The sequence below is a fragment of the Chaetomium tenue genome (assembly GCF_020726465.1).
Source record: "Chaetomium tenue strain MPI-SDFR-AT-0079 chromosome Unknown F5144scaffold_2, whole genome shotgun sequence".
NCBI classification, from domain to species: domain Eukaryota; kingdom Fungi; phylum Ascomycota; class Sordariomycetes; order Sordariales; family Chaetomiaceae; genus Chaetomium; species Chaetomium tenue.
This window is the reverse complement of record NW_027117330.1, coordinates 3,866,866-3,894,273: the sequence shown is the minus strand read 5'-3', so window position 1 is coordinate 3,894,273 and position 27,408 is coordinate 3,866,866. Positions and strand designations below refer to the sequence as shown.

The 27,408-nt window shown below is 57.0% G+C and overlaps 9 protein-coding genes across 9 annotated transcripts; 6 read left to right on the top strand and 3 right to left on the bottom strand.

Moving 5' to 3' along the window:
- Positions 1-993: 993 nt before the first annotated feature.
- On the top strand, positions 994-4,192 carry F5144DRAFT_563574 (uncharacterized protein). Its single transcript, XM_066788383.1, has 2 exons — positions 994-2,796; positions 2,871-4,192. The coding sequence occupies exons 1-2, from the start codon at positions 1,319-1,321 to the stop codon at positions 3,829-3,831; spliced, it is 2,439 nt and encodes an 812-aa protein (XP_066646991.1). The 5' UTR covers positions 994-1,318; the 3' UTR covers positions 3,832-4,192.
- Positions 4,193-4,759: 567 nt separating this feature from the next.
- Positions 4,760-6,597, top strand: F5144DRAFT_133361 (uncharacterized protein). Its single transcript, XM_066782319.1, has 2 exons — positions 4,760-5,282; positions 5,427-6,597. Exons 1-2 carry the CDS (start codon positions 5,228-5,230, stop codon positions 6,323-6,325), a joined length of 954 nt encoding a protein of 317 aa, XP_066646990.1. The 5' UTR covers positions 4,760-5,227; the 3' UTR covers positions 6,326-6,597.
- On the bottom strand, positions 6,598-7,825 carry F5144DRAFT_133350 (AhpD-like protein). Its single transcript, XM_066782318.1, has 2 exons — positions 7,418-7,825; positions 6,598-7,364 (listed from the first exon to the last, which is right to left on the bottom strand). Exons 1-2 carry the CDS (start codon positions 7,682-7,684, stop codon positions 6,870-6,872), a joined length of 762 nt encoding a protein of 253 aa, XP_066646989.1. The 5' UTR covers positions 7,685-7,825; the 3' UTR covers positions 6,598-6,869.
- Positions 7,826-8,052: 227 nt separating this feature from the next.
- On the top strand, positions 8,053-11,310 carry F5144DRAFT_563560 (uncharacterized protein). The gene is made up of 5 exons (XM_066788382.1): positions 8,053-8,230; positions 8,366-8,470; positions 8,544-9,228; positions 9,284-11,140; positions 11,237-11,310. The coding sequence occupies exons 1-4, from the start codon at positions 8,201-8,203 to the stop codon at positions 10,984-10,986; spliced, it is 2,523 nt and encodes an 840-aa protein (XP_066646988.1). The 5' UTR covers positions 8,053-8,200; the 3' UTR covers positions 10,987-11,140; positions 11,237-11,310.
- Positions 11,311-12,195, bottom strand: F5144DRAFT_563559 (uncharacterized protein). Its single transcript, XM_066788381.1, has one exon. The coding sequence runs from the start codon at positions 11,966-11,968 to the stop codon at positions 11,714-11,716; it is 255 nt and encodes an 84-aa protein (XP_066646987.1). The 5' UTR covers positions 11,969-12,195; the 3' UTR covers positions 11,311-11,713.
- A 67-nt stretch (positions 12,196-12,262) lies between these two features.
- On the top strand, positions 12,263-12,845 carry F5144DRAFT_563558 (uncharacterized protein). The gene has a single exon (XM_066788380.1). It carries the CDS (start codon positions 12,483-12,485, stop codon positions 12,786-12,788), a length of 306 nt encoding a protein of 101 aa, XP_066646986.1. The 5' UTR covers positions 12,263-12,482; the 3' UTR covers positions 12,789-12,845.
- A 509-nt stretch (positions 12,846-13,354) lies between these two features.
- F5144DRAFT_133266 (uncharacterized protein) lies at positions 13,355-16,201 on the top strand. The gene is made up of 4 exons (XM_066782317.1): positions 13,355-13,485; positions 13,565-14,274; positions 14,327-15,040; positions 15,105-16,201. Exons 1-4 carry the CDS (start codon positions 13,450-13,452, stop codon positions 16,075-16,077), a joined length of 2,433 nt encoding a protein of 810 aa, XP_066646985.1. The 5' UTR covers positions 13,355-13,449; the 3' UTR covers positions 16,078-16,201.
- Positions 16,202-17,417: 1,216 nt separating this feature from the next.
- Positions 17,418-20,443, bottom strand: F5144DRAFT_545479 (uncharacterized protein; the record flags this gene model as incomplete). Its single annotated transcript, XM_066787368.1, has 3 exons — positions 17,418-17,541; positions 18,106-18,125; positions 18,440-20,443. The coding sequence occupies 3 exons, from the start codon at positions 20,441-20,443 to the stop codon at positions 17,418-17,420; spliced, it is 2,148 nt and encodes a 715-aa protein (XP_066646984.1).
- Positions 20,444-22,935: 2,492 nt separating this feature from the next.
- F5144DRAFT_642630 (uncharacterized protein) lies at positions 22,936-25,001 on the top strand (the record flags this gene model as incomplete). Its single annotated transcript, XM_066792803.1, has 7 exons — positions 22,936-23,020; positions 23,111-23,617; positions 23,672-23,800; positions 23,863-24,159; positions 24,211-24,251; positions 24,304-24,461; positions 24,519-25,001. 7 exons carry the CDS (start codon positions 22,936-22,938, stop codon positions 24,844-24,846), a joined length of 1,545 nt encoding a protein of 514 aa, XP_066646983.1. The 3' UTR covers positions 24,847-25,001.
- Between the last annotated feature and the right edge of the window lie 2,407 nt (positions 25,002-27,408).

The following is a 27,408-nucleotide window of genomic DNA, read 5'->3' as shown; positions in this document are numbered from 1 at the left end:
GGGGGCGGTCTGTGAAGGAAACTGACGCAGCGAACAGGATGTCCATGCGAATACTGTGTGTGTATTGGTGGTGCCAATAATGCGGGGCCGAGAAACAGAAAATGACGAGAGGCGTGTGGGGGAGGAAAAGTACCCGGCCAGGAAACCCGGCCAGGACGAGCATGATTGTTTCAGTCGTGGGTGGTTGAACACGCGCGGGAAGAGATGGCCGCGGGCTGGCCCCCTCTGGTCTGGCGCTGGCTAACGTGGTGCCGAATCGATCCCCGCCGCTTGTCGTCTGTGCTGTCTCGCTTGTTCGATACCTACGAGGCCATCTCTTCCCTCTCCCTGGCTCCCGCGGACCCAAGTCGAGGCCCACCCGCACGTCAAGCACAAAGCACACACCCAAGCCGCCTTCGAGGTCTCCGCCCAGTCGCTTACCCCTGTCGGGCCATCCACGCCAACCACAGGCTGGGACCGCGGGTGGTGGACTGGCCAGTGGGCGCAGGACTTGCAGGACCTCGTTTTCCAAGAGGGCGCCAATGTACCAATGTACCTCCGTACCTGGGTCACATCCAACCCCCCTGTCACCCGAGCCCAAACGCAGCCCCATGTCACCCAAGTGGTATCCAGGTATCCCTGTACCGCCTCCTCCCCCCCTGTACCCGCCCGCGCATGCAATGTCTGCACTGAGCCTCGCTGGACCGGGAGCCCTACTGGGAGAGGGGGGGGGGACTGGAGATCGTCCTCCACCAGGGCCCGGCCGACGAGATGGTCGCTGGGGCTATTTAGAAACCTCACCCCCCCCAAACTGGTCCGTTCGTCTCACACACTCTCGCCTTGCATCAAACACCACCAACAACCAAGACCCCTTGCATACCTACCGCGCCAGACAGTCGCAGCAAGGACTTACACAGCACAGGACTCTCGAGTTCCACTCTTCCTCCGGGTCGATCAAGCTATCCACACCACCACAACGCTAGAGCACCCCTTGGGGAGCTTTACGAAACATAAACGACGAGCTGAAGAACAGGTCTTTAAAGGCTTAGACCGGCACTCGCGACCCATAAAGTTGGCCACCGTCTGAACAACGCCCCGCCGGCCACCACAAGGCACGGTGCTCTCCCCGAACGGACGAAACCCTCACCAACTCCAACAACTGCAACTTGGCATGCGCATGTGGGAAGGTTAGTTAACAGCGAGCTGGTGCGCTGTGTGAGAGGCCGTGACTGACACGCCTGCTTGTCCTCAGCCTGAGGTTGCGGCTTTCTCGAAATCTCTCACGAAGAGAGCGCCAGCGAGGCCGCCCCCTGTCCCACCAAAACCTGTTGTCGCGCACATGGCCACCCTCAGCCACTTCGACAACGAAGACTACAACAACATGAGCTACCCAGAGCCACCCCACTACTCAACAACGATGGACCTTGGTCTCTCGCCCGAGCCATATAGCGCCTACCCACGGTCCGCGCACGAATACCCGACAACGATGGGGTACGAGAACGGCGCCGTGTACGCCGAGGCACCATACATGTACAGCAGCGGGAGGGCATCGCCGGGCACGTACCCGGACGACAGCGACGCGGTGCGCGGGCCCGCTTCGGACCTGAGCATCGCGAGCGCCTCATCATCCAACATGGGCTCACCGCTGTCAAGCCACGGGCACATGGCGCCAATTCCTGAGTGGGCCTCGGCACCACACGGACTCGGGGTAACCCCGAGCATCGTCGACCAGGCCGATTATTTCCCTGGCGAGTACTCTTTCACGCCGGGAGCAATTGAGGCCTTCAACCCTCCTCCCTACGACTTCCCGGCCAGCAAAGCGCCAGGATTTGTCGGTGAGTTGTCACAGGTCCCTAGGTCTTCTTCTTGTCTCTCTCCGCGCCCGCCCAACCACGGCGGGCAGCAGCACGCCCGGGCCCCTCGTGGCTCCATTTCTCCCTCTGTTTCTTGCCATTCTGGCCATTCTGGATCCACTATTGTCCCCCTCAAATCATCACCCTCCAGTCCCGGCCTGGCCCTCGACACACGCCTGGCGCGGCAGGCTTCCATGTCTGTGTCTGCTGCTACTGCTGCTGCTGCTGCTGCTGCTGCGTCATCCCTGGCATCCACGCCGGCGTCTTCCGTGGTGACTTCAGGTCTCCTCCTGACGCCGCCCACCACTTCTGCTGCCTCTTCTTCCTCTTCGTCTTTCTCGTCTCGCTCCGCCTGGAGCAGCCCGCCCGTGGGTTGCGGTTCCCCGGCGCCCCGCAACGCGCCCAGTTCTCGCTTGGTCTCTTCTTTCTTTTCTCAGTCTAGCGGCCATTTCGTTCCTCCTCTTGAATCTTGTTGGTTTCCTCTTGTCGCCACGCGAAACCCCACCGCACGGCCCTGTTTTGCTGACATGATCCCCGTTCGCGCAGATCCCTCTCTCATCCACCCAGACGTCAGGCCCATGGCGATGCCGTATGAACCGTCCTACCCGGCGCCGCCCAACTCCGGCTACCCCACCTCGCCCGCCCTCTCGGTTTCCGCGTCGCCCCAGCTCCGGCCCGGCAGCACCTCTCCATTTATGCATAATAGTAATTACCAGCCCTACTCCCCGTTCCAGCCCCCCGTCGACCCCCAACGCCGCGGCAGCCTCGTGTCGTACCAGTCCAACTTCTCCGGCGAGCAGCCCTTCAGCGGCGACGAGTCGAGGGAGAAGCAGCGATGCCCCCACCCAGACTGCGGCAAGGCCTTCAAGGACCTCAAGGCGCACATGCTTACGCATCAAACCGAGCGGCCCGAGAAGTGCCCCATTACGACCTGCGAGTACCACGTCAAGGGCTTTGCGAGGAAGTGAGTTTTTCCAATTACCCCGCCAAAAGTTGCATTTCAGACTCCGGTATCCTAACTGTGCGCCCCCACAACAGGTATGACAAGAACCGCCATACCCTCACCCACTACAAAGGCACCATGGTGTGCGGCTTCTGCCCGGGCTCCGGTTCCGCGGCCGAGAAGTCGTTCAACCGGGCCGACGTGTTCAAGAGGCACTTGACAGCCGTGCACGGCGTCGAGCAGACCCCGCCCAACAGCCGGAAGAAGGCGGCGGGCGCCAGCAACGGCAGTGCGAAGCTTACCGGGTACGCGCCCGACGCCACCGGCAAGTGCTCGACATGCTCGCAGACCTTCAGCAACGCCCAGGACTTCTACGAGCATCTGGACGACTGCGTGCTGCGCATCGTGCAGCAGGAGGACCCCGCCGAGGCCATCAACGCCCAGCGGCTGGCCGAGGTCGAGAACGACCGGGACGTGCACAACACGCTCGAGAAAAACCACCTCCCGACCACCACCATGACCACCACCGACGATGCCGACGAGGACGACGAGAACATGGACGAGGACGAGTACGACGACGAGCTCAAGGGCGGCCGCGGCGGCAAGGGGTCACTCTCCTCGCCGAGGCGGACCAAGGGCGGCAACCCCATCAACGGCGTGCAAAAGTCGCGCGGCCTCACCCACTCGCGCGGCGGCGTGCCCCTCCAGAACCCCAAGACTCGCGGCCGCAAGAACAGGCGCGACTACCCTTCCTCGTGGGGGTTCGACAAGGGCCAGATGACCATGAAGAAGCGGGTCATGGCCGTCTTTGACGGGCAGCGCCGCCTGGCCAAGGACGACATGATGCTGTCGACGGAGCAGGAGGTGCGCATCAAGCTCCAGGACGGCAAGTCGTACGTCACCGACCTCGACATGCAGACGCTCAAGCGCGCCGAGGGCTTCCTCGGCGCCACCGACGAGGAGAAGGGGCCGTGGATCTCGGACGACCCGACCGAGGAGCAGCTCAAGCAGATGCTCGAGTACCCCGAGCCGCCGGTTGCCGCCGCCGCGCAGTGAGGGGCAAATACCCAACCCCCCTCCCACACTGAACTCGCCCTCGACGATGAAGAAACACACAAATCTCCCCGCTTTGATACCCAAACACCTACTATACAACACCATCCTCCTGTGACATAATAATCACACTTGTACTTAATATTCTCGACCTCTTTTTTACTTCTTTTTCTCACGCTCTCTCTTTTTTCCGGCGAACCACATTGGACACGGGCTGGATTGCATCAAATCAAAGTCAAATACAACAAGTGGAACAAGACCACAACGAGTCTCTGGCGGCGCGTTTGGGCGGACTGGAAGTGGACCATGGATTCAATACATGTGGCGTGCGGGACTTTGCTTCTACCTTTTTTTTTTTTTTTTTCCCTCTTATTCTTTTTTATTTCCTATGTCTTTATGTCTTCTCCTTTCTGTGCACCTTCAGACTTGGGAAAAGGGACGGATCTAATAATGACTGAATGACTATGGGCCGGGTTTTCGGGTCGGACGGCGGGTTAGCGGGACTGGGACCGGCGAGCGGGATACAGGCTAGGAGCGTTTCTACATCCTTTTTACTTTTCCTCTATTGAGACCTACTACCTATCCTTCCTTCTGTGTTTTTTGTTCGCTTCCTTCCTCTTTAACCACCTGCTTGCTTGACTACGGAGCGGTGGAAAACGATACCCTGTCTCATCACCATCCACTACTATTACTCGCTTTTACGTTTGTTGCTTTGGCTTGTCAAGAGTTGCGGGCGCTGAACGATATGGGACGGAATTGTTGGATTAATTTGAAAGTTGTGCTCTCTCCTTCTCTGACTGTGTGAGAATTGCTAGAGATAGGTATAGAACCGTGTTAAAATGAAAAAGGTCACTCATCTTTCGCCATTGGCTCAATTGTGACATGATATGTGACGACTTATGACTTCTTGACTGAGATCTTCCGATGAGATCAATAATGATCTCCCTCCAAGCTCAGCACCGTCACATCGCCCGCCCCACTAGTTCAAAGTGTTCTTGGCTCTATCAGCTTCGGTGGGGCTGAATCGACGTAATAAGTTCATGTAAGTCGTCGCATGCAATTCGGACGATAAGTCGATTTTGAGGGATCGTTCAACACCGCAACGGGAGGAAGACACCGAAAATTTCGTATCGAAATGAAGCACCCAGCAATTACTTACCGTGTTCCATACGTACCTTACATGCCCTGTGTCACGCCTCAGACAATGGTCGTTACCCCACCTCAGACATCTCTCTCCACGCCGTCTTGCTCTCCCTTCCTTTTCTTTTTTTTTCTTTTTGGCTTCCCGTCTCTTATATGCCCGCGCTCCATCATAACTCGAGGTTGTAAACCTACCCACGCATAGTCGATTCGCTTTTTCCCTGGACAAGTGTCGGGTGAGAAAAAAAAAAACCGTTTCATGGCCCTCACTCACCGGCTCACCCTCACTGGCCCGGACGCCACCGACCCCGAAGGTACGTCAGACCTCGTACTTTTCACTTTCCCATTGTGACTCGCGGCGGCCTGCTAGGGGCGTCTTCACTCTCGGCGCCCCCAAACCCCATCCGAACCCCCCGCCAGGAAAAAACCAACCCCTGACATCACATCACCGGGGGCAGATTTCCTCAGCGCCTCCCTGGGCGTCATCTTCCCCGACGACGTGACCAACCAGCACGGCGACGCAGACCACGGCCTACTATACACATCCCCCCACCTCCCCCAGCCCATCCCCATCGCGCTCGCCGACATCCAGCTCGAGTCGGACCGCGTTCTGTGGAGCCACTGCCTCTGGAACTCGTCGCTGCTGCTGGCAGAGCTTATCGAGGCGGGGACGCTCGGGTTGGGAGAGGGTGGCGATCATGGCCATGGTATTCCTTGGGACGGCCGGTTTGCGCCGCCCTTGAAGGGGTTTGATGTTTCCGGTTTGAGCGTGATGGAGCTGGGCGCTGGTACGGCGCTGCCGTCGATCATGGCGGGGTTGCTGGGTGCGAGGAGGGTCGTGGTGACCGATTATCCGGCCCCGGCGGTCCTGAAAACCTTAAAGGCCAACGTCGCTGCGTTGGTGAAGAAGGAGTTCGCACCGGCCGGGAGGTTCGCGGTGGAGGAGGTGTTGGCCGGAGCCCATGGATGGGGCGAGTTGGACACGCCGCTTGCGCTCGAGAATAAGCATGCCATTGATCGGGTGATAGCCGCAGATTGCTTGTGGATGCCGTGGCAGCATGAGAATCTAAGGCGGTCGGTTTCGTGGTTTCTCGGCCACGGGGAGGACGCGAGGGCGTGGGTCGTCGCTGGGTTCCATACCACACGGGATACAATGCGTGGGTTCTTCGAGAGGGAGGCACTCGCGGCGCTCGGGCTCGAGGTGGAGCATATGTGGGAACGTGACTGCGACGGGCAGGACCGTGAGTGGGCCTGGGACCGCGGTATTGAAGACGTGAGCCTGCGGAAGCGGTGGTTGGCAGTGGGTGTGTTGAAGAGGTTACGGAAGCCTGCCAGGGAGGGTGAAGAGGGGCCGTGACCAAGGCGAAAGGGAGACTTCGGTCGAGTTTTGTCCCACTCCGGCGAATTTCGGGTGTGTGTAGCTTAGCTCAGCGACCTCTCAGGAGACGCCGAGGAAGGCGAGGGGGGGTTTCTCGTGCCCTTATAGACATGACCTGGGCCACTGTGGCATTCAACGGTGCTTCAGCTGATGCATGGTTTGTTCAGCTCAAACGACGACCTTAACTCAATCGGGCAACGCTTGACCCGTGGCGTCCACGCTGGTTCTGGCATGACCATGTAAACGGACCAACCCGGCCCCATGCTTACACGAACCGAACATCTCCCGCGCAGCAGCTTAGCCTGATGAGGTCTAGAGAAGCGAGTTCAAAGCCCGTGATACTGCTGGACACCGGTATGTTGGGAGGACATAGGGGGGCAGACATGACTCGGTTTTAGCAGCGGGATTATCATGCACGAATGGCCCAACTTCGTTACCCGCTCGATCCTCTCTTCACCATCATGGGTGCATAAATGATCCGCAAGGGATGAAGGGCAACCTAATAACCAACACCCATCAGCTATTACAAGTCAGCAACCTCGCTTCTCCACCCGAATCCAGCAGGGCTGCTCTGGTCAAGCATGGTCATGCCGGACGCTCTGCATATTTCGACGACCACACTGCGCACAGCCTTGACTTGCTCAACCGTGGCACCGCCATTGAGAGCACCCCTGAGATGACCCTTGAGCTGGGGATTCACATCCTGGGGTATCAAGGCGGCTATCATGACGAACGAGGTTTCGGCAGCGCTGAGCACGCTGGTGTTGCTCAGGACATAGCCATACATTAGGCGGGCTACCAGCCCAAGGTCTTCTGTCCCGGAACGGTCCATCTGGCCCATGACTCTTTTCGTGATCTTGCCATAGATAGCCTCGAAGAAGGTTTGGCCGCGCTCCATGATTTCAGGAGCAGGGGTGTCGTAAATGTCGCCACGCCGCCCGGTGGGAGAGGAGTCTTCAGGCTCATCAAGCTGCTCCTCTGGCGTCACTTTTTTGAGCTCAAGCAGCGCGTTAATGGTCTGGAACTGGAGTCAGCCAAACATCTAAAGGGAAATTGGTACAAGAATACTACCCTCGGAACACCACCCACTGCAGCAGCTTTAATCAGGGCTTCGCGTATACGGCGAGAGACACGTATCTTATCGTCATCTTGACTCGGCGTACTATCGTCTGGGCCGTGGCGTAATGCGTATTCATAAACTTTGGAAATCTCATCGGGCCGGTTCAATTGAGCGAGCGTTGTGGCTGCAATAAAATACCAAGTGTGTCTTGGCAGATTTGGATGATTGCGGATGGATGAAAGGAGAGCGGGTGTGATGATGGCGGGCAGTGAACCCATGGCGCTTGTCAAAAATGGTATACAATAATTTAAAACGAGATTGGAAGAACTTGCACAGAATTTGGAAGCTGAGTTACTCTTATGTATTTTATTTGCCTTAAATGTGAAGAGGCAGGAAGGACCACAGCTCACAGCTCAGGAGGTTCTTGCTGATGTTCATTGCAAGCTGCACCGCCACTTCCATATTTGCTTATACCTCCGTTTGGTGTTAGTTATCCGTTTGATGTTACCCGTTTCATGTTATACCAAACCCAAAACAGGCAAAGTGTGGCTGATACACCCCACATGCTGCGTCACCCCCGTTTAGCAGCCCACTCACTGTGTACGGATCCGTACGGAGTAGTCACTTCTACTGTTATAACGTGGCAACAAGCGAGACAGGGCCATCATCTTCCACGCCGCATCCCACCTTTCGCGACCCATTGCCATTGTCTCCGGCGCAATGGACACTTGAACCCCCCATCAACATATCTGGATTTTTTTGCCCCGAATTAGCATTTCCACAACAGCCCGCCGATGAAGATGCGGCTCGCGTGGTACGCAGGGGTAAGTTGTCCCGCTGTAGTAGCTCTTGTAGCGTATGTAGCTTTAGCTGCTGCGCCGAGAGCTCGAAGCCCATCTGAGACTCCCCCACGATTCCCGCATCACCATGTCAAAAGCTAACATTTCTTGCCTTCCTAGGCCTCCACGGCTCTCGCGGCCGCCGTGGTCGCGTCCGCCTTTTATCAGCGTGCCAATTTCTACTCGGCCATGGTGCATCTCGCCCAGAGCAGCCTATCCCTAATGGTCCGTTTGCTCCGACCCCTCCCCGAGCCATCCGTTTGCTCCCCCAACCGCTGACAATGAATGGGCAATGCAGGTTCTGGTTAACCTCATATTCGTCGTCTACGGATCCCTCATGTACGCTCTCCAGCGCCTCTGCTTCGGCCCCCTCCGCCCCACCGAAATCGAACAGCTTTACGAGAAGGGTTGGTTCGCCGTCACCGAGACATGCTTAGCGATGACCATCTTTCGCGACGAGGTTGGCGCCTTCTTCCTCGTCATGTTCACGGCCCTCGTCACCGGCAAAGTCTGGGGTTGGATTGGAGATGGCCGTGTCGAAGTCCTCGAACAACAACCCCCCGCGAACCCGCTCCTCTTCCACGCCCGCCTCAGCCTCTCGTTGTTCATTAGTGTTGCCTGCGACATCTGGCTGCTTACCTACGCCGTGGACGCCGTGGTGCAGGAAGCCCGTCCTACTATGATGGTCATGTTCCTGTTCGAGTTCGCCGTCCTGACCGTGACGTCCCTTCACACGGTCGCACGGTACGTCATGTCGTTGGTGGAGCAACGTGTTATCAAGACGCAGACGCACCAGCGCTTGGAGGATCGGCGCCGCCAGATCAGGGAGCAGCGTGCCGAGATCTTGAGACGGAGAGAAACCGAAGGGACAACAGACGAAGGCGAAGAGCTGCCGGACGAGAACGATGTTGATGAGATGGACATTGAGGTGCCTGGTTGGGAAGCAAAGGGACAGTGGGTTTTATCGCTGGACTTGGTTGCGGGTAGGTCGATTGACACTCCGTTGGGACCGGAGAGAGACGCTAACCTTGATCATAGACTTCATCAAATTCGGGATCTACACGGCCTTCTTCTGCGTTCTGATGAGTTTCTACGGCCTCCCTATTCATATTATGAGAGACTGGTTCATGACGACGAGGTCATTCCTTAAGAGACTCCATGCTCTCATCCGCTACCGCCAAGCCCTGAAGCACATGGAGCAGTACCCAGACGCTACCGCTGAAGAGCTTGGCCGAGAGGACACCTGCATCATCTGCAGAGAGGAAATGCGCCCCTGGGATCCCGCCGATGCCTCTCATGTTGAGCGAAGCCGGGCAAAGAGGCTCCCTTGTGGTCATATTTTGCATTTCGGCTGTCTCAAGAGCTGGTTGGAGCGGCAGCAGGTGTGTCCCACGTGCCGGCGCCCGGTTGCCAGGGACGGACAGCAACCGGTCGCTAACGGCCCGGCTGGGGTACTTGGACTCTTCCCTGCAGGCCAAAACCGTCCGCTTCAGCCGCCGGCTAACGGCCAGGCAGCCCTCGGCGGCGGCGGCCAACCCGCACAAGGAAGGCCAGCGGATAATAACGCGAACCCGAACGTTAGAATGTTCAATCTCGGTCCTATTAGGTTAGGCTTCGCTCAGGGCGGAGCCGACGAAATTCGGGAAATGGCACAACGGATGCGGGCGCCCCCAGACGCCGTAAATCCACCTGTGCCAACGCCCACCGTCCCGACACCGCAAGAAAACGACGTGGGCTCAAACCCGGGCCTCGATCAGCTTCGTGGGCAACTCGTGACGCTGGGCCATCAAGTTCGGCAAGAGTTGATCAACACGCAGAACGCAGCGCACGAGGTACTGGTTTTGAGTCATCTCTTGAACGAAATCGCCCGTCTCCGTCAATTACAGCAGCAGCCGCTGCAAGGCCAACAACAACCAACACAACCAACACCACCAACCGCCTCAGGTGCCTTCCTTGGTGGACAACCACCTTTCCAACAACATCAACAACAAGCTCTGATACATCCTTTTATGCACCCACCAATGCAGGGGCCCCTTCAGGTCTCGAATTCCCCGCACCTTGTGGCTGCAAGACACCCATCCTCCGTCACTAGGCATGTCGGCACTGGGTACGGAACGGCCATTCCGGCGGGGAGTTCCGAATTACCAGACGGGGTTGTTATTCCCCCGGGTTGGTCGTTACTCCCCCTCCAACGACTAGACGGTGAAACACAGCCATCCGAGCCCGCACACCACACCCAGGGAGTCGCACAAGACATGCTGCGGTCCGTGTTCGCACACCACCCCCGATCTCGGGGTACCAGCCCAGCCCCCAGTAGCACCCTTTCTACACAGCTTGGAAGGGCCGCCGCGCCAACAAGCAACGCCCCGGAAGCATCTCGACGGCCGGGTTCACAGGGTGGCACATCTTCAGACACGGCTACCCGCAGGCAACCCCCGGTGGCGGCACCTATTCCTCTGACGCCAAATTGGGGGGGCCCTGCGCAGCTCTTTGGCGGCGACCGGGCGCCTGCACCCATGTTTGGATACCAAGTCGAGCCGCGCCAGGGTCCCGAGCCTGGGGAGAGTAGTGTTGATGGCTCAGCGGCCAACGCGTCCATGGCGGTGAACGGAACCGCTTCTGGGGAGAGGGGCGGCGATCAACGAACAGAAGGTGTCGCCGATGTGAACGGGAGTAGCGGCGATCGACGTCCCAGACCCGTGACGGTGGAGGAGGCAGATGATGCCGAGGACGAGCGATAGACATTATCCTTTGGGCTCTGTTAGAACTTTGTCTGTTTGTTTGTTTTTTCGTAAAGCGAAGCACAGGACAACCGTGTACGGCGTTGGTTTAGGTCTGTATTTTCTAAATGTAATCCATCCCCCTGAGTGGAAGTTTGAGGTGTTATTCTTCAAAGTGAGTGACAAACGCATGACATCTAAAGTGGGGGGGACTACCTACGTTCTTGCCATTCCAAGGGCAATTGAAATAGTCAGAGCTAAGGTATGGTAGTCACGGTCAATACAACACGGGAAGGCGAACACTATCCCCCGGCCGACGTGTCTCCGGCTTCTCTCACAACTCCATAACAAACTGCCTTATCATTGGACTCGTTGACGGACAGGCAGCAATATCGTTGCCAGCTTCTTAACTATCCAGTTAACGCTTTCGACATCACATACTGCGTCGCTACGTGGCATTCTTAGAGCAGACGGTCCCGCCGTTACTGCTTCCTTCATCTCTACGATCCAGGACGGAGACCACCATGTCCAGCCTGAACAGGATGCCCCCTTCGAGGCATTCCAGCACCGGATATCCCACCTCCCGAGCGCCATCCCGCCGCGCCTCCATCATCAACTTTTTCAAGTATCGCAAGAGCAAGGACCACAGTCAAGGCTCGACCGAGCTCCTTCAAGCACGAGAAAATCAACCCCTCCACAACAACCAGCAAGAGACCCAACCACCTCACTCCCGGCGCCTTCGACGCCACTACTCCGAAGCACCAGCCCTCGACAGCAACTCCATCCTCGACGCCCACACCCTACCATCCAGAACCAAGCACCAACCACCACGCCCTCCCCCGCCTCCACATAATCCACAACAACCCTCCCGCGTCAACCCGTCAGACACCGAGCTCGACCTCTCAACAAACCCAGCCGCGCCAAGATCCTCCCCCAAAACCACTACCACCACCGGCACTACCACCACCACCACTGCCCCCACCGCCCCCACCACCGCGGGCATCAGCTCAGCCAACCCCAGCAACCCATCTCCGCCCTCCGCCGCTCTGTCGCTTCCATCACCACGCCTCCCGCCATGCCTTCCACCACATCCCCCCTCGCCGCCCACTCCCCCGGCTCGGACGACCTCTTCGAGAGCGTTTGATCCGCGGGCTAGTCTTAGGGCGGTGTTGGGACGGTTTTCGTGGTCGGGTGCGCTGAGTGAGGAGGGGGATGGTGGTAGTGGTAAGGGGGATGGTGGTAAGGGGGGTGGTGGTGGGGGTGGTAGCCAGGGTGGGGGCGGGTCGTCTTGGGGGAGCTGGAGTCGGCATGGGAAGAAGGGGGAGGAGGGGAAGGAGAAACGAAAGCGGTTGCGGAAGAGTGGGCGGAAGGGTAATGGTGATGGGGGGAAGGATCGGGGCGGCGGTGGTGGTGGTGGTGGTGAGCCTGAGGATAAGGAGGCTGCTGAGAGGAGGAAGAGGGCTGAGGCAAGGGCTTTCAAGGCGAATGAGGCGGCGAGGATTATCAAGGCGTCGTGTATGGCCGGGCTGAGGATCCGGAAGCGGAAGCAGGTGGCTAAGCGGATTCTGGAGCATGTCAGTGTGAATGAGCGGGAGGGGCGCGCGATGGATAGTTCGGCCGCGGCGGCTCGTGGCCGGGCGTATCGGGCGGAACAGGTTCGGAAGCTGGGTCAGTTCAGCGCGGATATTGACCCGTACCCGGAGCTGTACTGGCGTTTGTGGGGCGAGGATATACCTACCGGGTTGGAAATGAAACCCGTCGGGGAGTTATGGGAGGGCGCCGAGCTGGAACGGATGGCACGAGGATTGCCGTGTTTGGCCTGAATAGTGGCATGTCTAGTCCTGCTACCTTTTAGATATACAACAAGTCTTGAATCCTCCAATATCACCGACTGCCCCTTCATCATTGACAGGGGCCGGCCGCGAACGGGAGACTGCTGAACACTTGGTAGTGTGGTGTTTGACCTACAAGGCAGCTGCTTGCTGTTTACTGTATGAGAGGATGATAAGATCCCATCTTGATTTGACCAGCAATTCACAACTGTTAAACCCCGAAACTCGACTACCTTACTTTCCACATTCCTCTTCCTTCCTCACTCATCATCGCCATCCACATCCACCTTCTCCTTTTCATCCTTCCCACTCCCCGCCATTGTCTTCCACCCTTTACATAGTTTGAAACTCCATCAAGTCTTTTTTTTTTTTTTTAAGTTGCGCAAAAAGCCGATATGGCGCGTTGTGCACTCGGAGTATTTTGGCGCGCTCAGGCATCCTAAATCACACCCTACGTCATAAATTACAGCGACTGCTCTAGAAAACATCAAGCAGACAACAGAAAGCCAAATCCCCCAGTTTTGCCTTCGGGGGCCGTCTTGAGAGCCGTTGACAACAGACCTTGGGTCAATCGCAAGTCGGTCGCCTACAGCAGCACCGAGGCTCGTGTGAGGAAGAATCTATCCGTGGCAAGCAACATCGCTGGCCACTCATGGGTCGATCTATGTTTTCCTGGCTACTCTCAAAGGTATATCGAACCCGCCGTTTCTTTTCATCTCTCCGTCCCCCCTCTCCATAGTCCGGGATTTCTCAAACCGAAGTGCTAGCTTGCCAACCCCATCTTGAGGCGAACCCCGCACCCGACCGCGGCCACGGACGCTCGCGACATTGCCAACACTCACCCACATTTCGAGCTTCTCAACCGCCAGCGCCAGAAGCTGCTACGCAATGCCCCGTCCCTCGTGGGGCAACGCCCAACAAAGCCCCCCCGAGACCTAGTCCTCTCTCGCTTCCAACTAGTGGCATCTCAGAACGTGCGCAATGCTGCAATGGGACGGGGAGGAGCCCTCCGAACGTCCCACCTGCCGCCGTCGTATCCCCCGTGCGTCGCGTCCTTCTCCGAGCTCAAGAAGACCATGATCGATAACTTGCTGCTCGAGACGCATCACCAGGGTACGTATATTCTTGTACGATCGCTGACGCCCCAAAACCGGATGGTAGCTGTCACGGTCGTTGTAGAAGACGAAAACGGCGATATCCTCCCGCTTCTCTTGTACCACCAGGCGGATGATGGGGAGCCTCTTGTGCGTGAGGGTACTGTCATGATTCTAAAGGAACCGTTCTTGAAGGCCATGGCGGACGGTAGCCACGGGCTCCGCGTGGATCACCTGTCCGACGTTGTGTTTCTCCCGGCCAACGATAAACGGATCCCGGTCGCATGGCGGCGGAAACCTAATCACAGCAGTACTGCCCTGGCTTGGAAGGCGCAGGGCAGCAACCACTTCAATCAGTCCGAATATCGGTCTGCGATCGAGTGGTAAGTTGGAGTAAAACCTGCCAAGGTACGAGGCTGACTTGTGTGTGGGTAGTTACACCCAGTCACTGACTTGCCCGTCGACCCCAGAAGAGATATGTACCACAAGGCTCAACCGGTGTCTGGCATTCCTTAAGGTCGGACGATACGATGCTGCTCTGTTAGATACCGAGTTCGTGTTAGCTACCGCGGTAGCGGCTAGCAAGCTAGCGGAGAAAGCGCGGCTCCGCAAGGCCGAGGCGCTCTACGGGCTCGAGAGGTACCAGGAGTGCTACGAAGTGCTCAAGGAGCTCCACCTCGACCATCCCGACAACGCGGCTGCCGAAGTCCAGCGGACCCGCGCTATCACCCGGCTCGCCGAACAGACGTACGGCAAGTACAACTTCAAGCGGTTGCATGCCGAGGCCGCCCAGCGAAGGCCGCCGTACCTGGACCATGCAACCTATATCGGCCCCGTCCGGGTCCAAGACGCTGGCTCCCGCGGGCGTGGGCTCTTCACAACCAAAGCGGTCAAGGCCGGCGACCTCCTCTTCTGCGAGAAGGCCTTCACATACGCCTTTGACGACGAGAACGCTGGCACTGGCGACTCCAAACTGCTAATGGGCCATGACGGCATAGCCACAATTGGTACGCAGGTGGACCTATTCAACATGGCCATCCAGAAGCTGTACCGCAACCCGTCACTCATCCCAACCATCACCAACCTCCACCACGGCTCCTACCAGCCAACCGCCACCACCCAAATCGATGGCCAGCCCATCGTCGACACGTACGTCGTCCTCTCTCCCTCTGCTTAATCCCTAACAGACCAAACATTAACCAACCCCTATCAGCTTCCTCCTCCACCGCATCATCGCCATCAACGCCTTCAGCAGCTCCCTCACCACCCTCACCAACCTCGCCACCCCCGGCCCCCAAACTACCCCCTCCGCCAGCGGCATCTGGCCCCTTGCCTCGTCCCTCAACCACTCCTGCCTCGGCACCGCCTTCCGCTCCTTCATCGGCGACTTCCTCATCGCGCGCGCCACGCGCGATCTCCCCGCCAACGCCGAGCTCACGTGGTGGTACCACCCGCTCGAGGCGAGCGATAGGAAGGAGACGATGCGGCGGCAGTGGGGGTTCGAGTGCGATTGTGCGCTGTGTGTGGATGAGGGGCGATTGTCGGAGGGCGTGGCGAGGAGGAGCAGGGAGGGGTTGGTGGAGGGGATCCGACGGGCGGTGGAGGCGGGCTCGCTGGATGCGGTGGAGAGCGACGTGGAGGCGCTGCAAGGGACGTATGTGCGGCCGGCGGTTGAGGTACCGCGGTTGGAGGTGTGGGATATTTTGTGGGAGGTGGTGGAGGGGGTGGTGGTGCGGAGGAGGACGGTGGCGCCGGAGCAGGCGGCCAGGCTGATACTCGCGGCGCTGAGGGCGCTGGGCTATGGTATTGAGGGTGGAGAGCGGGGGACGCTGGTGGTTAGGGAGTGGGGGGTTATGGTCAGCGGCGTGGTCGAGTGCTGGGTACTGCTGCGCGAAGCCTATCGGGAGACGGCGCCCGAGCTGGTGGCGCCCGCTGAGCAGTATGCGCGTACGGCGTACCGGATTTTGGTTGGAGAGGACGAGTCATTCGGGCTGTTTGGGGAGGGACGGGGAGTGAAGGGACGTTCTACTACAACAACGCCTAGGGCACGTCGGTCTCCATCAGTGGCAGCACGCCCCTCCGCTTCTGACAGACTATCCGGCAGCTCCTCACCACCACGGCCGACGCCCCCAAGACCAGCGGCCACATCGCGCTGGAAAAGGTCTACTGGCGTACCGCCGCCTTAGGTGGCCACGAAGCCGAGGTCCCCCCCCCCCCCCCAATCTAAGTCAAAGTGCTCATCGGCAAAGAAGCAAGGCAAATGGACAGTAGAGGAAAACCACCGGATTCTTATGCTCCCAGGAAGGGATATGACATGGGACAACATCTCATCCTTCCTTCCGGGCCGGAGCTCCATCAGCTGCCGTCTCCGTTACTAGAGGTATCTAGAGCGCGCCGAGTGTAACGAGGCGAGGAAGGTTTAGCTGTCTAGGCTCTACGAGCGGTTAGGCTTACAAGCCGCAACCACTCCCCTCAATGGCTCAACGGCCAAAGTGTGAGTGGTCAAAGGCCCGGGGCCAAAACCCCTGGTGTCTCTCACCGAGAGCTCACCAACCCAAGGCGCCCTGGACCATGCGAGAATACGAAGGGGATTCAGCCTCTTCCTCGCAACCGAAGTAAACCCCAAAAAGGGATTTTGTAATCTGACATGCCCCTTTTCGAACGGGGTTGGTAGGTCGGTGTTTGCCCTTCTTGTTGACCGACGTTCTTTTGTTTTCCTCCAAGCCATAGGTACATACATACCCTGGGGTGTTTGGTATTCGTTCTGCCTATTGGTCTTGGCTAGTCTTCAAGAAGCAATTGTATTTTCTCAACCACGACTCCCCCTAGTCAGCGCATTCTCGGCCGTATGTCGTCAGTCCCCGCGCCCACATTGACCGTGAAGTTTCAAAGGTTTGAATCACACTCTTTCACCGGCCACGGAATTTTCTCGTCCTACCCTCTCAGACACATGTCAATCCTCATCCAGAGACGCGTCTTAAGGCAACCTGTGTCGGGGTGAAGGAAGATCACAACCAATGAACAAAAGCCAATCTTCCAGAAAGGAAAAAAGGGGGGATAGCTGCGCAAGGCTTTGCCCAGCCCCGTCGGCAACCAATCGAGCTTTCCCGAGCCCACGACTGGGTGTGGTGGCACAGCGTAAAATCCCGAGTTACATCAAATGCCGTCCGTCACTTGCCTTGCTTCCCGGCTGCACATTGGCCGCCTTCCGCGCTCTGCAGACTGACAGGCAGGCAGGCAGTCAAGGGATACGATGCGTCATACTTTCGACAATGAAGAAGGCAACTATAAGCCAGGGAGGTCAAGTAGGCAGCCCTGCACAAGTATGTACGTCGTGCCGTTGCAGTGAACCCAGCATCCACTGACATGCCACAGCAGCCGCCTGATGTCAGTTCTTGTGAGACATGGGTGACAAAATTGGAAAGGATGGTGGTGTGAGACGGGCTGTCGGGCGCGAGGTGCGGCACGAGAAGGAATGTGATCCGATGGATGGATGATGACAAGGGGGCTTCCTCCCTCCCTGCCTTCAGCCCTCGAAGGCGCCGCCCGCATTCATGCACCTCTTCCATGTCAGACATGCCGAGGCGCCCGGGACAGTGGTACCGAACCGATGGTAATCGGCTGTAACATGACCGTTCCCCGTGAGCGTACTGGTACGTACGATAGGGGGAGGCATACATACACGCACAAAAACAACAAAACGTCATAGACCAAACGGACGCGTCGTCTCAAGAAACCCTATTACAATTTAGAGCGCAAAGTAAGAAGTGTATCGACCAGAAACCCGACCCAATGCCCGTGGTATCTCAACCTTACAAAAGGAGGAAATAGAACGCTCGCCGTGCATAAAGACCCAATCCTGGTTGCTGTAGTGCCCCGAGCTGTATCCGAAATACCCAAAAAAGACAGGCCCAACAAACAGACAGAAAAATCCCCAAAACAAAACTGTAGCTGCGTTCACCAACCCTGGATATCACTTTTGACTGCCCCATCCCAACTTGAACCGAAAGTTGCGCATAAGTAATCCAAAAGCAGGCCCCAAATGCTGGTGCCAATAAGAAGAAGAGAAATAAAACTGTAAAAAAAAGAAGAAAAGAAAAGAAAAAAAAGGGAAAAAAAGGGCAAAGTAAACAAAGGGGAGTAGCCAAGAAGGTGGCAAGATAAAGTATGCGCTGCAGTGCAAAACAATCTCCAGAACCTCCCATCAAACACACCCAAAAACCCGCACCCAAACCTATTCCAGGCAGCACCCGCCGCCCCTATTCCAAGCTCTTAAACCGACATCGACCGTTCGGCCCTGACCCCCGGACTCCCCATCCCCCGCCCCCCATCACTCCTAACCGTCTGCCCCTCCCCAATGGCCGAATTCACCCCTCCACCATCACTCCCCCCGAACCCACCACCCCCTTCACCACCACCACGCAAAGGCAGCGGAAAAGGCGACGGCGGCACCCCCACCCCCCCACCAACCAGCCCACTTGGCGCAGCCCCAACCCCAACCCCAACCCCAGTTGCAGCCGCAGCAGGCTTCAACCCCAACGCAAACACCCCCCCCATATCAGGGAGCGACACGGGCCCATCAAACAACTCGACCCCCATATTGGCGGCCTCGTCCAGGCGCCAGTAGTAGAGGACCTCCTCCTGCCAGCGGCGGAGGTTGACGACCTTGAAGACCCCTTCGCAGACGGCGAGCATGAGCTCGGCCTCGATGGGGCTGGTGCGCAGGCGGTGGATCAGCCACTGGTTGATGTAGTCGGGCTTGTTCTCGGCCTTGGTCATGAGCGTGCTGATGCCTAGTTCTTTCATGCACTCGGCGCGCCGCAGCGCGCTGCGCGGGTCGTCTTTGGGTAGTTGCAGCGTGCGTTTGAGCGCTTGGAGTGGGGTGAGTTGTGAGAGCACGTGGGAGGGGTTGGAGAGGAGGATGGGGAACCGCGGGTGGGCGAGGGAAGGGGGTGGTGCGTGTGGGTGGTTGCGGTTGGGGGATGGTCGGGATGGGGGCTCGATGGCCATGTTGCCGTCTTGGGGGGAGGGGAGCCAGTCCGGGGAGCTGGAGTGGATGGCTAGCTCCTCGTGGTAGGAGGCGTGTTGGCGCATGACGCCCTTTTTGAGGCAGAGGGCGCGGAGGTGGGACAGCGTTTCGGTGGCCGACTCGAGCTCCGTGCGGGCACGCTGGAAGGCCGAGTCGTAGTTGCGGAGGAATTCAAGTTCATCCTCGCTGATGGTGATGCCAAAGAGGTGTTCGAACTCGGCGGCGTCGGTGGGAACTTGGGCTAGCGAGGATCGCAGGGAGAGGAGATCCTCCTCGCTGATTTGGTTACCTTGGTTCTCACGCACGCGTTTCCGATGGAGTTCGATTTCGAGGTCGTAGAGTATCTTTTCGCGGCGCATCCCGAGGTCCTCGACGTCCTCTTTCGCAAGCTGGCGGTCGCCGGCCGCTTCCAAAAGAAGCTCGTACAAGGGATGCACGTCCTCGGGCAGGTGCCCCGATATCCCTAGCAGGCTAACAGGAGTTGGCGGTGTAGAGTCATCTTCGTCACTGGAGTCATCTTGTTCTTGGGCCTCCACAGTGTCGGGTCCTCGCATAGTTGGCGGTGGTAGTGACAGCTCGATCTTTGGGACCACATCCGCCCGGCGGAAGGGTGACCGAGATGGCCTATCCTCCAACTCTTCGAGCTTACGCTCCTCCATTTCTAGCTCAATCTCCATGGCTTCACACGCAATCTCGGCCGTGTAGTATTCGTCCCGAAACTTTTGCATCTCGCCGATTTTCGCCTCGAGAACATCCATAGGGATGACAGCAACCCCGTTCTTTGTTGACACTAGATGAGGCCGGAAGAATTGCATCAGGGAGTTGTCCGTGTCGTCCTTTCGGCGTCTGAGCCCCCGTAGTTCTTTTCGTTTGCCAGCAATTTCATGTCTCAACTGCCGGATACGTCTTTGTTGGGCATCGAGCAATTCCTGAAGCTCGTTGCGCCGCCCGCCTTCGCTGGGCAGGCTCCTCGTCGCTTCATCCGAGTCTTCCGACTCTGGGTCAGAATAGACCGGGCCCGGGCCCCGAATATGCTGGATCGGGGGCTGTCTGCCGATCGGCCCAACAGGCGGGTGACGGTGCCATGGTGGTGGTGGTACGAAGCCAGGGTTGCCGCGCGGCGGCAACGGTTGGGGTGGTGGACGTCGCCAATCCGCTGTTGATGGTGAATAGTAGCCATGGTCGTCCGAGCTGGTGTCGGAGTCCTCCCGGGACGAAACGATCGAGTGCTCGTTGGACAGGACGGTGGAATCGCCCGTGTTATTGCGGCTATACGGTCGGTCCATGGGGTTGCGCAGCCCGGCGTCTTCGTAGAACGGGCCAAGCTGCCACCGGGCCGGCGGTGGGATATGCTGGGCATCTCGATTGGCAATCTTGAGGCGGGCTAGATCGGTCGGGACGATCGGGAGGGGAGAGGTCGATCGTGCGATTTGGAGGGTCGGAGTCAGGGCCCCAACGCGATCATGATCGGTCCCGTTGGAGCGTGCCGACGCGCGACGGGATAATGGAGACGACTTGGGCATGGTTGTGGGTGCCATAGGGATCGAGGCCACGCATCCACTCGGGCAGCTCCCCCGACAGCCTGTGCCATCGAAGCTGCACGAGGTCGACGGGGGCTGCGGGTGCGCATGCGAAAGTGGCCGGCGAGGGCGACAGTGCGACAGGGAAAATAAGCGACTGGAATGTTCTCGACTCGTTGCAGGGTGCGGAAAGTTGGCGCGTCGTTCTTCTCTCAGGGGGCCGGGTCAGCTCGAGGAAATGCGGAGGAGGATGGATGGAATGGAAAGGCTACGAACACGGTGGTGCCTCGAGTCTGGTCGGGCTTTCCCAATAGTTACATCGGTACCCAGTACCGTATTTATTAGTTACAGCACTTTGACTGTTTTACATGGTTATGACTGATCGGCATTCAAACCTCCCCTTGCTCTTAGAATGTCTTATTTTCCTCAGTTTTGGATTCCTCGGTGAGGCTGAGTATCAAAGATATGGTACGTCGAGCAAATCGCAAGGAATTATCGCCATCCCACTCGAAGATACACCGAGTGCGACGGAGAGTCAGCTTGTAACACATGTTACTTACGTATGTATGGGTTGGGTGTTCTCGAAGCGCCAAGCAGGGGAGTTGGGGCTCTCGTCTCCCAGGTATTGATGTATTGATTGGGACAGCACTGCTGCATTAATCACACAGCTTGGAATTCTGCTGTTTGTGGATGCGGCGCGGAATCTTTAATCTCGCCAATACACTCCTTTTGAATGCCGCAATATCAAGCAATTCTTCGTATATACAATGTCCTTTGTTGCGTCGGGCACCTTGCAATCCAAGGATCGTCACGAAATATCGTATTAGGTTATCTGATCTTGAAATACATCCCAAGTGGGCCGGCAACCTCAGCCCATCGATCTAGGGTACATACCTAAGGTACCTACCTAGGTAGGAACCTAGCTCAAAAGATACTCCAGAAGGAAAAGAACCTACAGAACTGGCCTTTCCGCGGATGCCGTCAGAATTACCATTAGTATATCTCAGGTACGAGGGTGCTTTTCCCCCCTCACCATGTGACCCTTTGCAATGTGTCGGGCAGTTCCTCGACATCTCATCGTCAACCCAACCTGCAAACTTACCAACTAGAACCCTGCAGTTTGGTGGAGTCGTCGCTCGCTCAAGGCTCCACTTGTGAGGGCGGCTCCGATCCCCGCCCGCAGGCGGTTTCCGTCCGCACCACATCCCCACAGTCCAACCCACGCGGCGGCCCTGATGTGGTGGGGCACATGAGGGAATGGGATGCACCTGGCTGATTCGGGGAGGTGTATTTTGGCGTGGGACTGTCTTCAACGGCCCGTGACGGCAAGTGCTCCGCCAGCCGGTGTTTCCTCTTTCCCTCGGTTCCCACTCGAGTGTCGCAGCCTAATGCAGAGTTAAGTGGGCAAGAGGAGCTGACAGGTTGCTGCCCCTCTTCTCCCCTCCCGTCCTCTCGTCCCCTTCGTTCCCCGGCGCACCACAGCTGGCATTGGCATTGGGCTAAAACATGCAGTCTGTGTTCGGGCCTGGAGAGCGCCACATCCCACTGGCAAGTTGAGCACCGACAGGTTAAGCAAGTGCTCGGCATAGGACCAACCGGAGCGGTCAGCGGTCGGCCGGAGGGTGCCTCGGGTCTTGTTAACATTGGCCACTCGGGCCCAAGATAAGAGGGATGAAAAAGCAGCCACTTTCGCGGAAGAGAGAGTTACCTAGTTAGTCCCATTTGCAAGCAGGCCCGGCTCATATGTTTCCCGCGGTCGGCAGAGGACCCCTCCTTTCCAACCTAGTCGCGCTGCCCCTCCATCCACTTACTTCCCTCCGTTCCCGACTTCCCTTCCCCACTGTTTTGCACCTGCCAGTAGGTATTCCATCTGCAATCCCTTGACTTGGCTCTCCCACCACCTGCACCCCGAAACCAAAAGGTCACCCTCCGTCGCCCTCGCGGCCACGCCATTCAGCGCCATTCAACCGGCGACGAGAGTTCGGTTCCCGCCGCGAATGAGGGGCCGAACCGTGTGTCACGAGATTCCCCCCACCAATTGTAGCTGCATTTAATATACGACAGCAACGCCAGCAAGTAGCTTGAGATCCCAAGCTGCGTCCTGCTGGAAAGCCGGTCAAGGTTGCGCCGGACCGCTGATACTTACTGCTCCCAGCTCCCGGCTGGTGTTGTGAGGCTCTGCGAGGCAATCGAAGCTCCACGGCCTTATCAAACCACCCCAGCCTTCCGGAGCGCGCGATTTCCCAACTTCGTTTTCTTATCGTATTTTTGGTTCCTGGAGTGCTTTCTTGAAAGACTGCTTGCTGCACACGGGACAAGGCCCGTTCCGTCGTCGTCCATAGCACCGGTACCCCAAGACAGCTAGTGCTAGCAAGTGTCCTAACACCACATCGAACGAACTGCGTCTTGCTGTCTGATGCTTCCATTCCACCCCATCTTGCCTGCTACGTTACAAAACATCCCGACTGCTCTGGCCCGCGAGGCAAGCCATCACCATGGACCCCGGTGGGACTGACTGGAGCGAGTGGGCATGGGATTACTCACAGAATTGCTGGTACAGGGCCAGGAAGGATGCCCAGGGTATGAATCCCCAAGTCGACAGATGAACCCCTTAGTTCAGTATTAACCATGCGCATCGCTTAGGCCTTGTGCACTACGACTTTCAAGCAGCCCAGACGGCGCCGCGAGGGAACGTCGATGATCTTGCAAACTCGCTCAGTAATGTCAACCTCGGTATCCACCAAGGCACACATTACACCCAGGACGGAGCCTACACCTATGGCGCCCCGGTTCCCGTCGAAGGCGCTGCCGCCGCTGCTGGCATGTACGGCGCATCATCCGCACAAGCAGCTCATTCCGCTTTCTCCGCCAAGGGCCAGGGGAGGAGCGCCGACACGCACTCCAAGCACAGATCGAGGGATAAACCCTCCTCGAAGAAGCAACGCCCGAGGACCGCGAAAACCGGGAGCTACGAAGACTCCGAAAATCCTACCCCCGCGCACATGGCCCCGTTTTACAAAAGAACTGGCACCGCTCCCGGTTCTGACTACCCGCCCGCATCCGATGCCGAACCCTGCATCCACCAGGAATATGCTGATACATACGAATCGTCACACGAATCAGCATATGCATCTGGTTTCTCACAGGCTTCTAGCTCAAGCCAACCGTACCGCCAAGGTTCGACAAACGCTCACCCCCTTTATGGTAGTTTGACCGCTGACTAGAGGGCAGGGCCACCAGCGGAGTTTGATGCCGAAGACGAATCGTCTAGTTCAGGGACCGTACCCCCAACATCCGACGCGACAGAATACCCCGATGCCGCGGGAGAGGATGACACCAGGCGTTACTCTACGGGCCAGGGTAAGCCTTCAAACCCAATACCGCTGTCGCTTTTGCTAACTTGGTTTCTATCCACGCTCAAGAGTCCGTTGCATCAGACACATCGGGCGATTTACTCCATGATGCGTTATTACAGGCCGAGGCCGATCCCTATCACACGGGCGATCTCGGCTCACCTTACTCGGGAGGAGAGTCTTCTTCGATGGCAGCAGCGCAGAGTCATCATATGTATCCCCCGTCTGAGGACAATGGCCGAGAAACACCGAGACCATCATTCTCTCAACGACCAACAACATCAATGACGGAAACCGAAGACTACCAACACCAGACCAACGGGACCGAGAGTATTACTTCCGGACAAGAGCCGGGCTCACAAGACGGTGAGGAACCCTGTCCACCTGACTCTGGTTGCGGTATGCTGAATTTCCTAGGATACGTTGTTGAACGTTCTTCCAGGTTCCAACCTGGCGAGGTGAGATAGTATCAGCCCTCGGCCCTAACATCACTAACACGCTTCATTCTAGGTCTTCAAGATTAACTGGTGCGAGCCTCTCGGCGCCGGGCCGCCAAAAAGTGAGGTGATGACCCATCAAGTTCGCTTCGAACAGAATGGTCGGTCCTTCTATCAGGGGCTCCGACGTTTTATTGTGGTGGCCAACGATGAAGGCCATTGTACCTGCGTGTAAGCATGCCCTGCCTTATAATTCCTCCGTTTCGGCCTTGCTGACCCGCCTCACAGGCCCATCTTAACATATGAGCACCAGGCCTGCAGAAAGAGGGGCGTCAAGCCCCTGAAACATGGAATCATCTACCAATCCGGGAAGCGGCCCAAGAAGCTGGATGGAGAGCCCCAGCTGGGTTTTGATCCGGTGTGCGTGAATCTCTACGAACGAACGGAACGACTCGTCAAAGAGTCTCGCGTTAATTATGCGAAACTCACCACCATCGAGCACAACTTCCCAGTCTTCTTCATCGGTTCTATTGACCCGGCGGATTTTCATAATGTTGTCCGTCCGGCAGTTGATACTTGCTGGGAAAAGAAGAAACGGCATGCCAGCACCTACTAGGTCACTTCCGTTTTGACTCTCTTGGGTCGGCCTCTGCTATCAGTCGCGCACCATTGCACGACACTGAACGTTTTTTGGTATTTTTCTAGGGGTCCTGCCCTGCGCCAGCTGAAGACTAGCTGGTATTCGTCTGAATTTTGTATACGTTGATGGCTCAGGCACACTTCTCCCTCGTTGCCGGGACCCAGCCAGGTCCTTCTGCGCACAGGTCGATTTTGGCTTGAATCGAGGCTGAATAAGCTCTCAGCATGTCGTCTTTCTTTAGGGATGATTGGAGACGACCGCCCCCCGACGGTTCCGCTGTCGAGTAAGCGCCTCTCTCGAGATGCTACTCGCCCTTTCTTTTTTTTTTTCTACTTCTGCATACCTGGCCTCATTGATATCCAGCCAGCGGGTGGTCTGGCAGTTTATGACGTATGACATTCACGATTTTCTTTGGGCTACTTCCAACACAATACCCTATGTTGCAATGAAGGGGGGGCTGGTTGTGGGCATGAGGGAGGGTTACGACAAAACGACGGTACAGAATGACTATACTTTTTTGTGGTTAAAATCACGGCATAAGCTGATCATCGTGGCTTTCCTCGAGACCAAGCTCTGATAACTTCTCCTGGAGTTGATGTGATAATTCGCTTGAATGTCTAGCGCTGTGTCACCCACTGTGTCATGAGCACCCCTGATCCATGATTCAACAACTTAGTAGAGACACATATGACTTTCCTTCATCTGCTGATGGCGTGAATGGAGGAGCCTTGAACTCTCTTATCCAACCCCTGCGCGCCTCTCTGACGACCTCGGGAGCGATCCTACCACAATGTCACTGGACTGTCTAAGGAGTAAGGAGTGCGGTTTTGTACCGCTGCGAAGGTAGATACCAGCTCAAGGGCAATCAATGCTTTCCCAACAGGACTAAAAGCTATCAGACTGACGAATAGGACGCTTGGGGATTGCCTTTTTGCCTAAGATTATATCCCCCATGATTGTATGTTGTAGTAATTTGTATAAATACCCCTTTTCCTTGTTGAGATGTGGTCCTAGAAATACGAAGTAGGGCGATGTTGATCATGGTTGGAGTTATGGAGATAAAGATGCCCGTAGCCATTTATCCCAACTATAGATCGGACAAAGTTTATTACAACGTCCATAGTCGAAAGGCATTCTTTCATTGCATAGCAACCTAAAAATGGTTACAAAATACCTTGCGGCTTGTTTTTCCTTGCGAAACAACACACCTAGTTCTAACTGTGAGAAAACCAAGTTTTAAATGCAAGCTGCTATGCTGAGAAAAGCCAAGGATAACCAACTAGCCACGTGCTGGAATTCAGTTACGAAAAGGTTGACCCGAGAGCTCGACAAGGTTTGCCGAACGGCGCGGTGGGTCAGCCGGTGCCCTGGTTCCGGAAACCATTCGCCGCTCCGTTTCCGCGGGGAGCGCGAGAAGCCGTCGGTCGCCGCCGGGAAAAGGAGGGGGTGCTGGCTGGGCCCACCGTTGGACCCTTTTTGCTGCTGAAATTCAGGGGGAAACTGACATGAGCGAGACGAGCGATTAATCCCACAGATTAACCATGCTGAACACGTGTCCTGTGTTCTTCGCTCGACCCCACGATCCCGCCATTTGTTTATCAGATCAACAAATTTAGGAAAGGGGCTGACTGATGAGATTCTCGAGCCAGTTTTGGTCACGAAGTGGGGCTGATTGATAATTCTGATTGATTAGATATCTGGGCGTCATACAGTGTCCGTACTTTTAGCCGGACACCGTGCCATTCCCCTGCCCCTAATCAAAGCAGACGCCGAGTTCGGAGCGAGCGCGAGCACTCAATGAGCAAGGCCGTTTTGAAGAGGCATTATCGTTGGCACGGGATGTCTTATCAAAGATCTCCTTGCAACAACATCCCACTCACCTCCATCCTCTCGTCGCTCGGAGTGCCGGGCCCCAAACTGTTGGGGATGGGGCTGGCTGGGGCGAGTGGGCCGAGACTTGGCTGTGGAAAGGAGTGGCGGTTTCGGGTCTGAAGCGCCGAGTGGCCTGATACTCACAGAAGACCTCATGACCGGTAAAGGAAATTCAGTCCAGTGTGCAGGCTATGGCTTGATATTGTATTGAAGGAATCTGAGAGCAAATTTAACGACACTCGTCGTACTCTCTGACCGCTCCGCGACGAGCTCGCGCTGATGGAGCAGACGCAACACATGCCGAAGCGAGACACATGCAAAGTACATAGTGAGTTTAGGATGGAAGGGTGCGTGATTGATCCTAATTCTTCCTCGCATTGTCGCGCATGCACAAATGCCTCAAGGCGTTTTTGGGCGTCAGATAGTTATCGAGAAATTTAAAAGGAACGAGAGAGATTTCCCGCAATCCGCGGGAAAGCACGGCCTGATCGGAGAAGCGTGGATGGCGTCGGCCCTTGCTCGCCATCTTATCCAAACAGGCCATGTGAGTCCAAAGCCCTCGCACTGTGCTCGTACCCTCAGACCGTCGCTCAACGGGTCGAATTCGCCTGCATAATGGAACGCACTGGGTTAAAGATGTCCAGCCTCCCGCTCAGCAAATGTTTT

Excerpts from the sequence above, each read along its gene's own strand:
- F5144DRAFT_133361 (XM_066782319.1), top strand. The coding sequence starts at position 5,228 with ATGGCCCTCACTCACCGGCTCACCCTCACTGGCCCGGACGCCACCGAC. Across the intron at positions 5,283-5,426 it reads GGACGCCACCGACCCCGAAG|ATTTCCTCAGCGCCTCCCTG; the intron begins GTACGTCAGACC and ends CACCGGGGGCAG.
- F5144DRAFT_133266 (XM_066782317.1), top strand. The coding sequence starts at position 13,450 with ATGGGTCGATCTATGTTTTCCTGGCTACTCTCAAAG. Across the intron at positions 14,275-14,326 it reads TATCGGTCTGCGATCGAGTG|TTACACCCAGTCACTGACTT; the intron begins GTAAGTTGGAGT and ends GTGTGTGGGTAG. Across the intron at positions 15,041-15,104 it reads GGCCAGCCCATCGTCGACAC|CTTCCTCCTCCACCGCATCA; the intron begins GTACGTCGTCCT and ends AACCCCTATCAG.
- F5144DRAFT_563574 (XM_066788383.1), top strand. The coding sequence starts at position 1,319 with ATGGCCACCCTCAGCCACTTCGACAACGAAGACTACAACAACATGAGC. Across the intron at positions 2,797-2,870 it reads GTCAAGGGCTTTGCGAGGAA|GTATGACAAGAACCGCCATA; the intron begins GTGAGTTTTTCC and ends CCCCCACAACAG.
- F5144DRAFT_133350 (XM_066782318.1), bottom strand. The coding sequence starts at position 7,684 with ATGGGTTCACTGCCCGCCATCATCACACCCGCTCTCCTTTCATCCATC. Across the intron at positions 7,365-7,417 it reads CAGTGGGTGGTGTTCCGAGG|ACCATTAACGCGCTGCTTGA; the intron begins GTAGTATTCTTG and ends CTCCAGTTCCAG.
- F5144DRAFT_563560 (XM_066788382.1), top strand. The coding sequence starts at position 8,201 with ATGAAGATGCGGCTCGCGTGGTACGCAGGG. Across the intron at positions 8,231-8,365 it reads GGCTCGCGTGGTACGCAGGG|GCCTCCACGGCTCTCGCGGC; the intron begins GTAAGTTGTCCC and ends TTGCCTTCCTAG. Across the intron at positions 9,229-9,283 it reads ATCGCTGGACTTGGTTGCGG|ACTTCATCAAATTCGGGATC; the intron begins GTAGGTCGATTG and ends CCTTGATCATAG.
- F5144DRAFT_563559 (XM_066788381.1), bottom strand. The coding sequence starts at position 11,968 with ATGCCCGCGGTGGTGGGGGCGGTGGGGGCAGTGGTGGTGGTGGTAGTG.
- F5144DRAFT_563558 (XM_066788380.1), top strand. The coding sequence starts at position 12,483 with ATGGCCGGGCTGAGGATCCGGAAGCGGAAGCAGGTGGCTAAGCGGATT.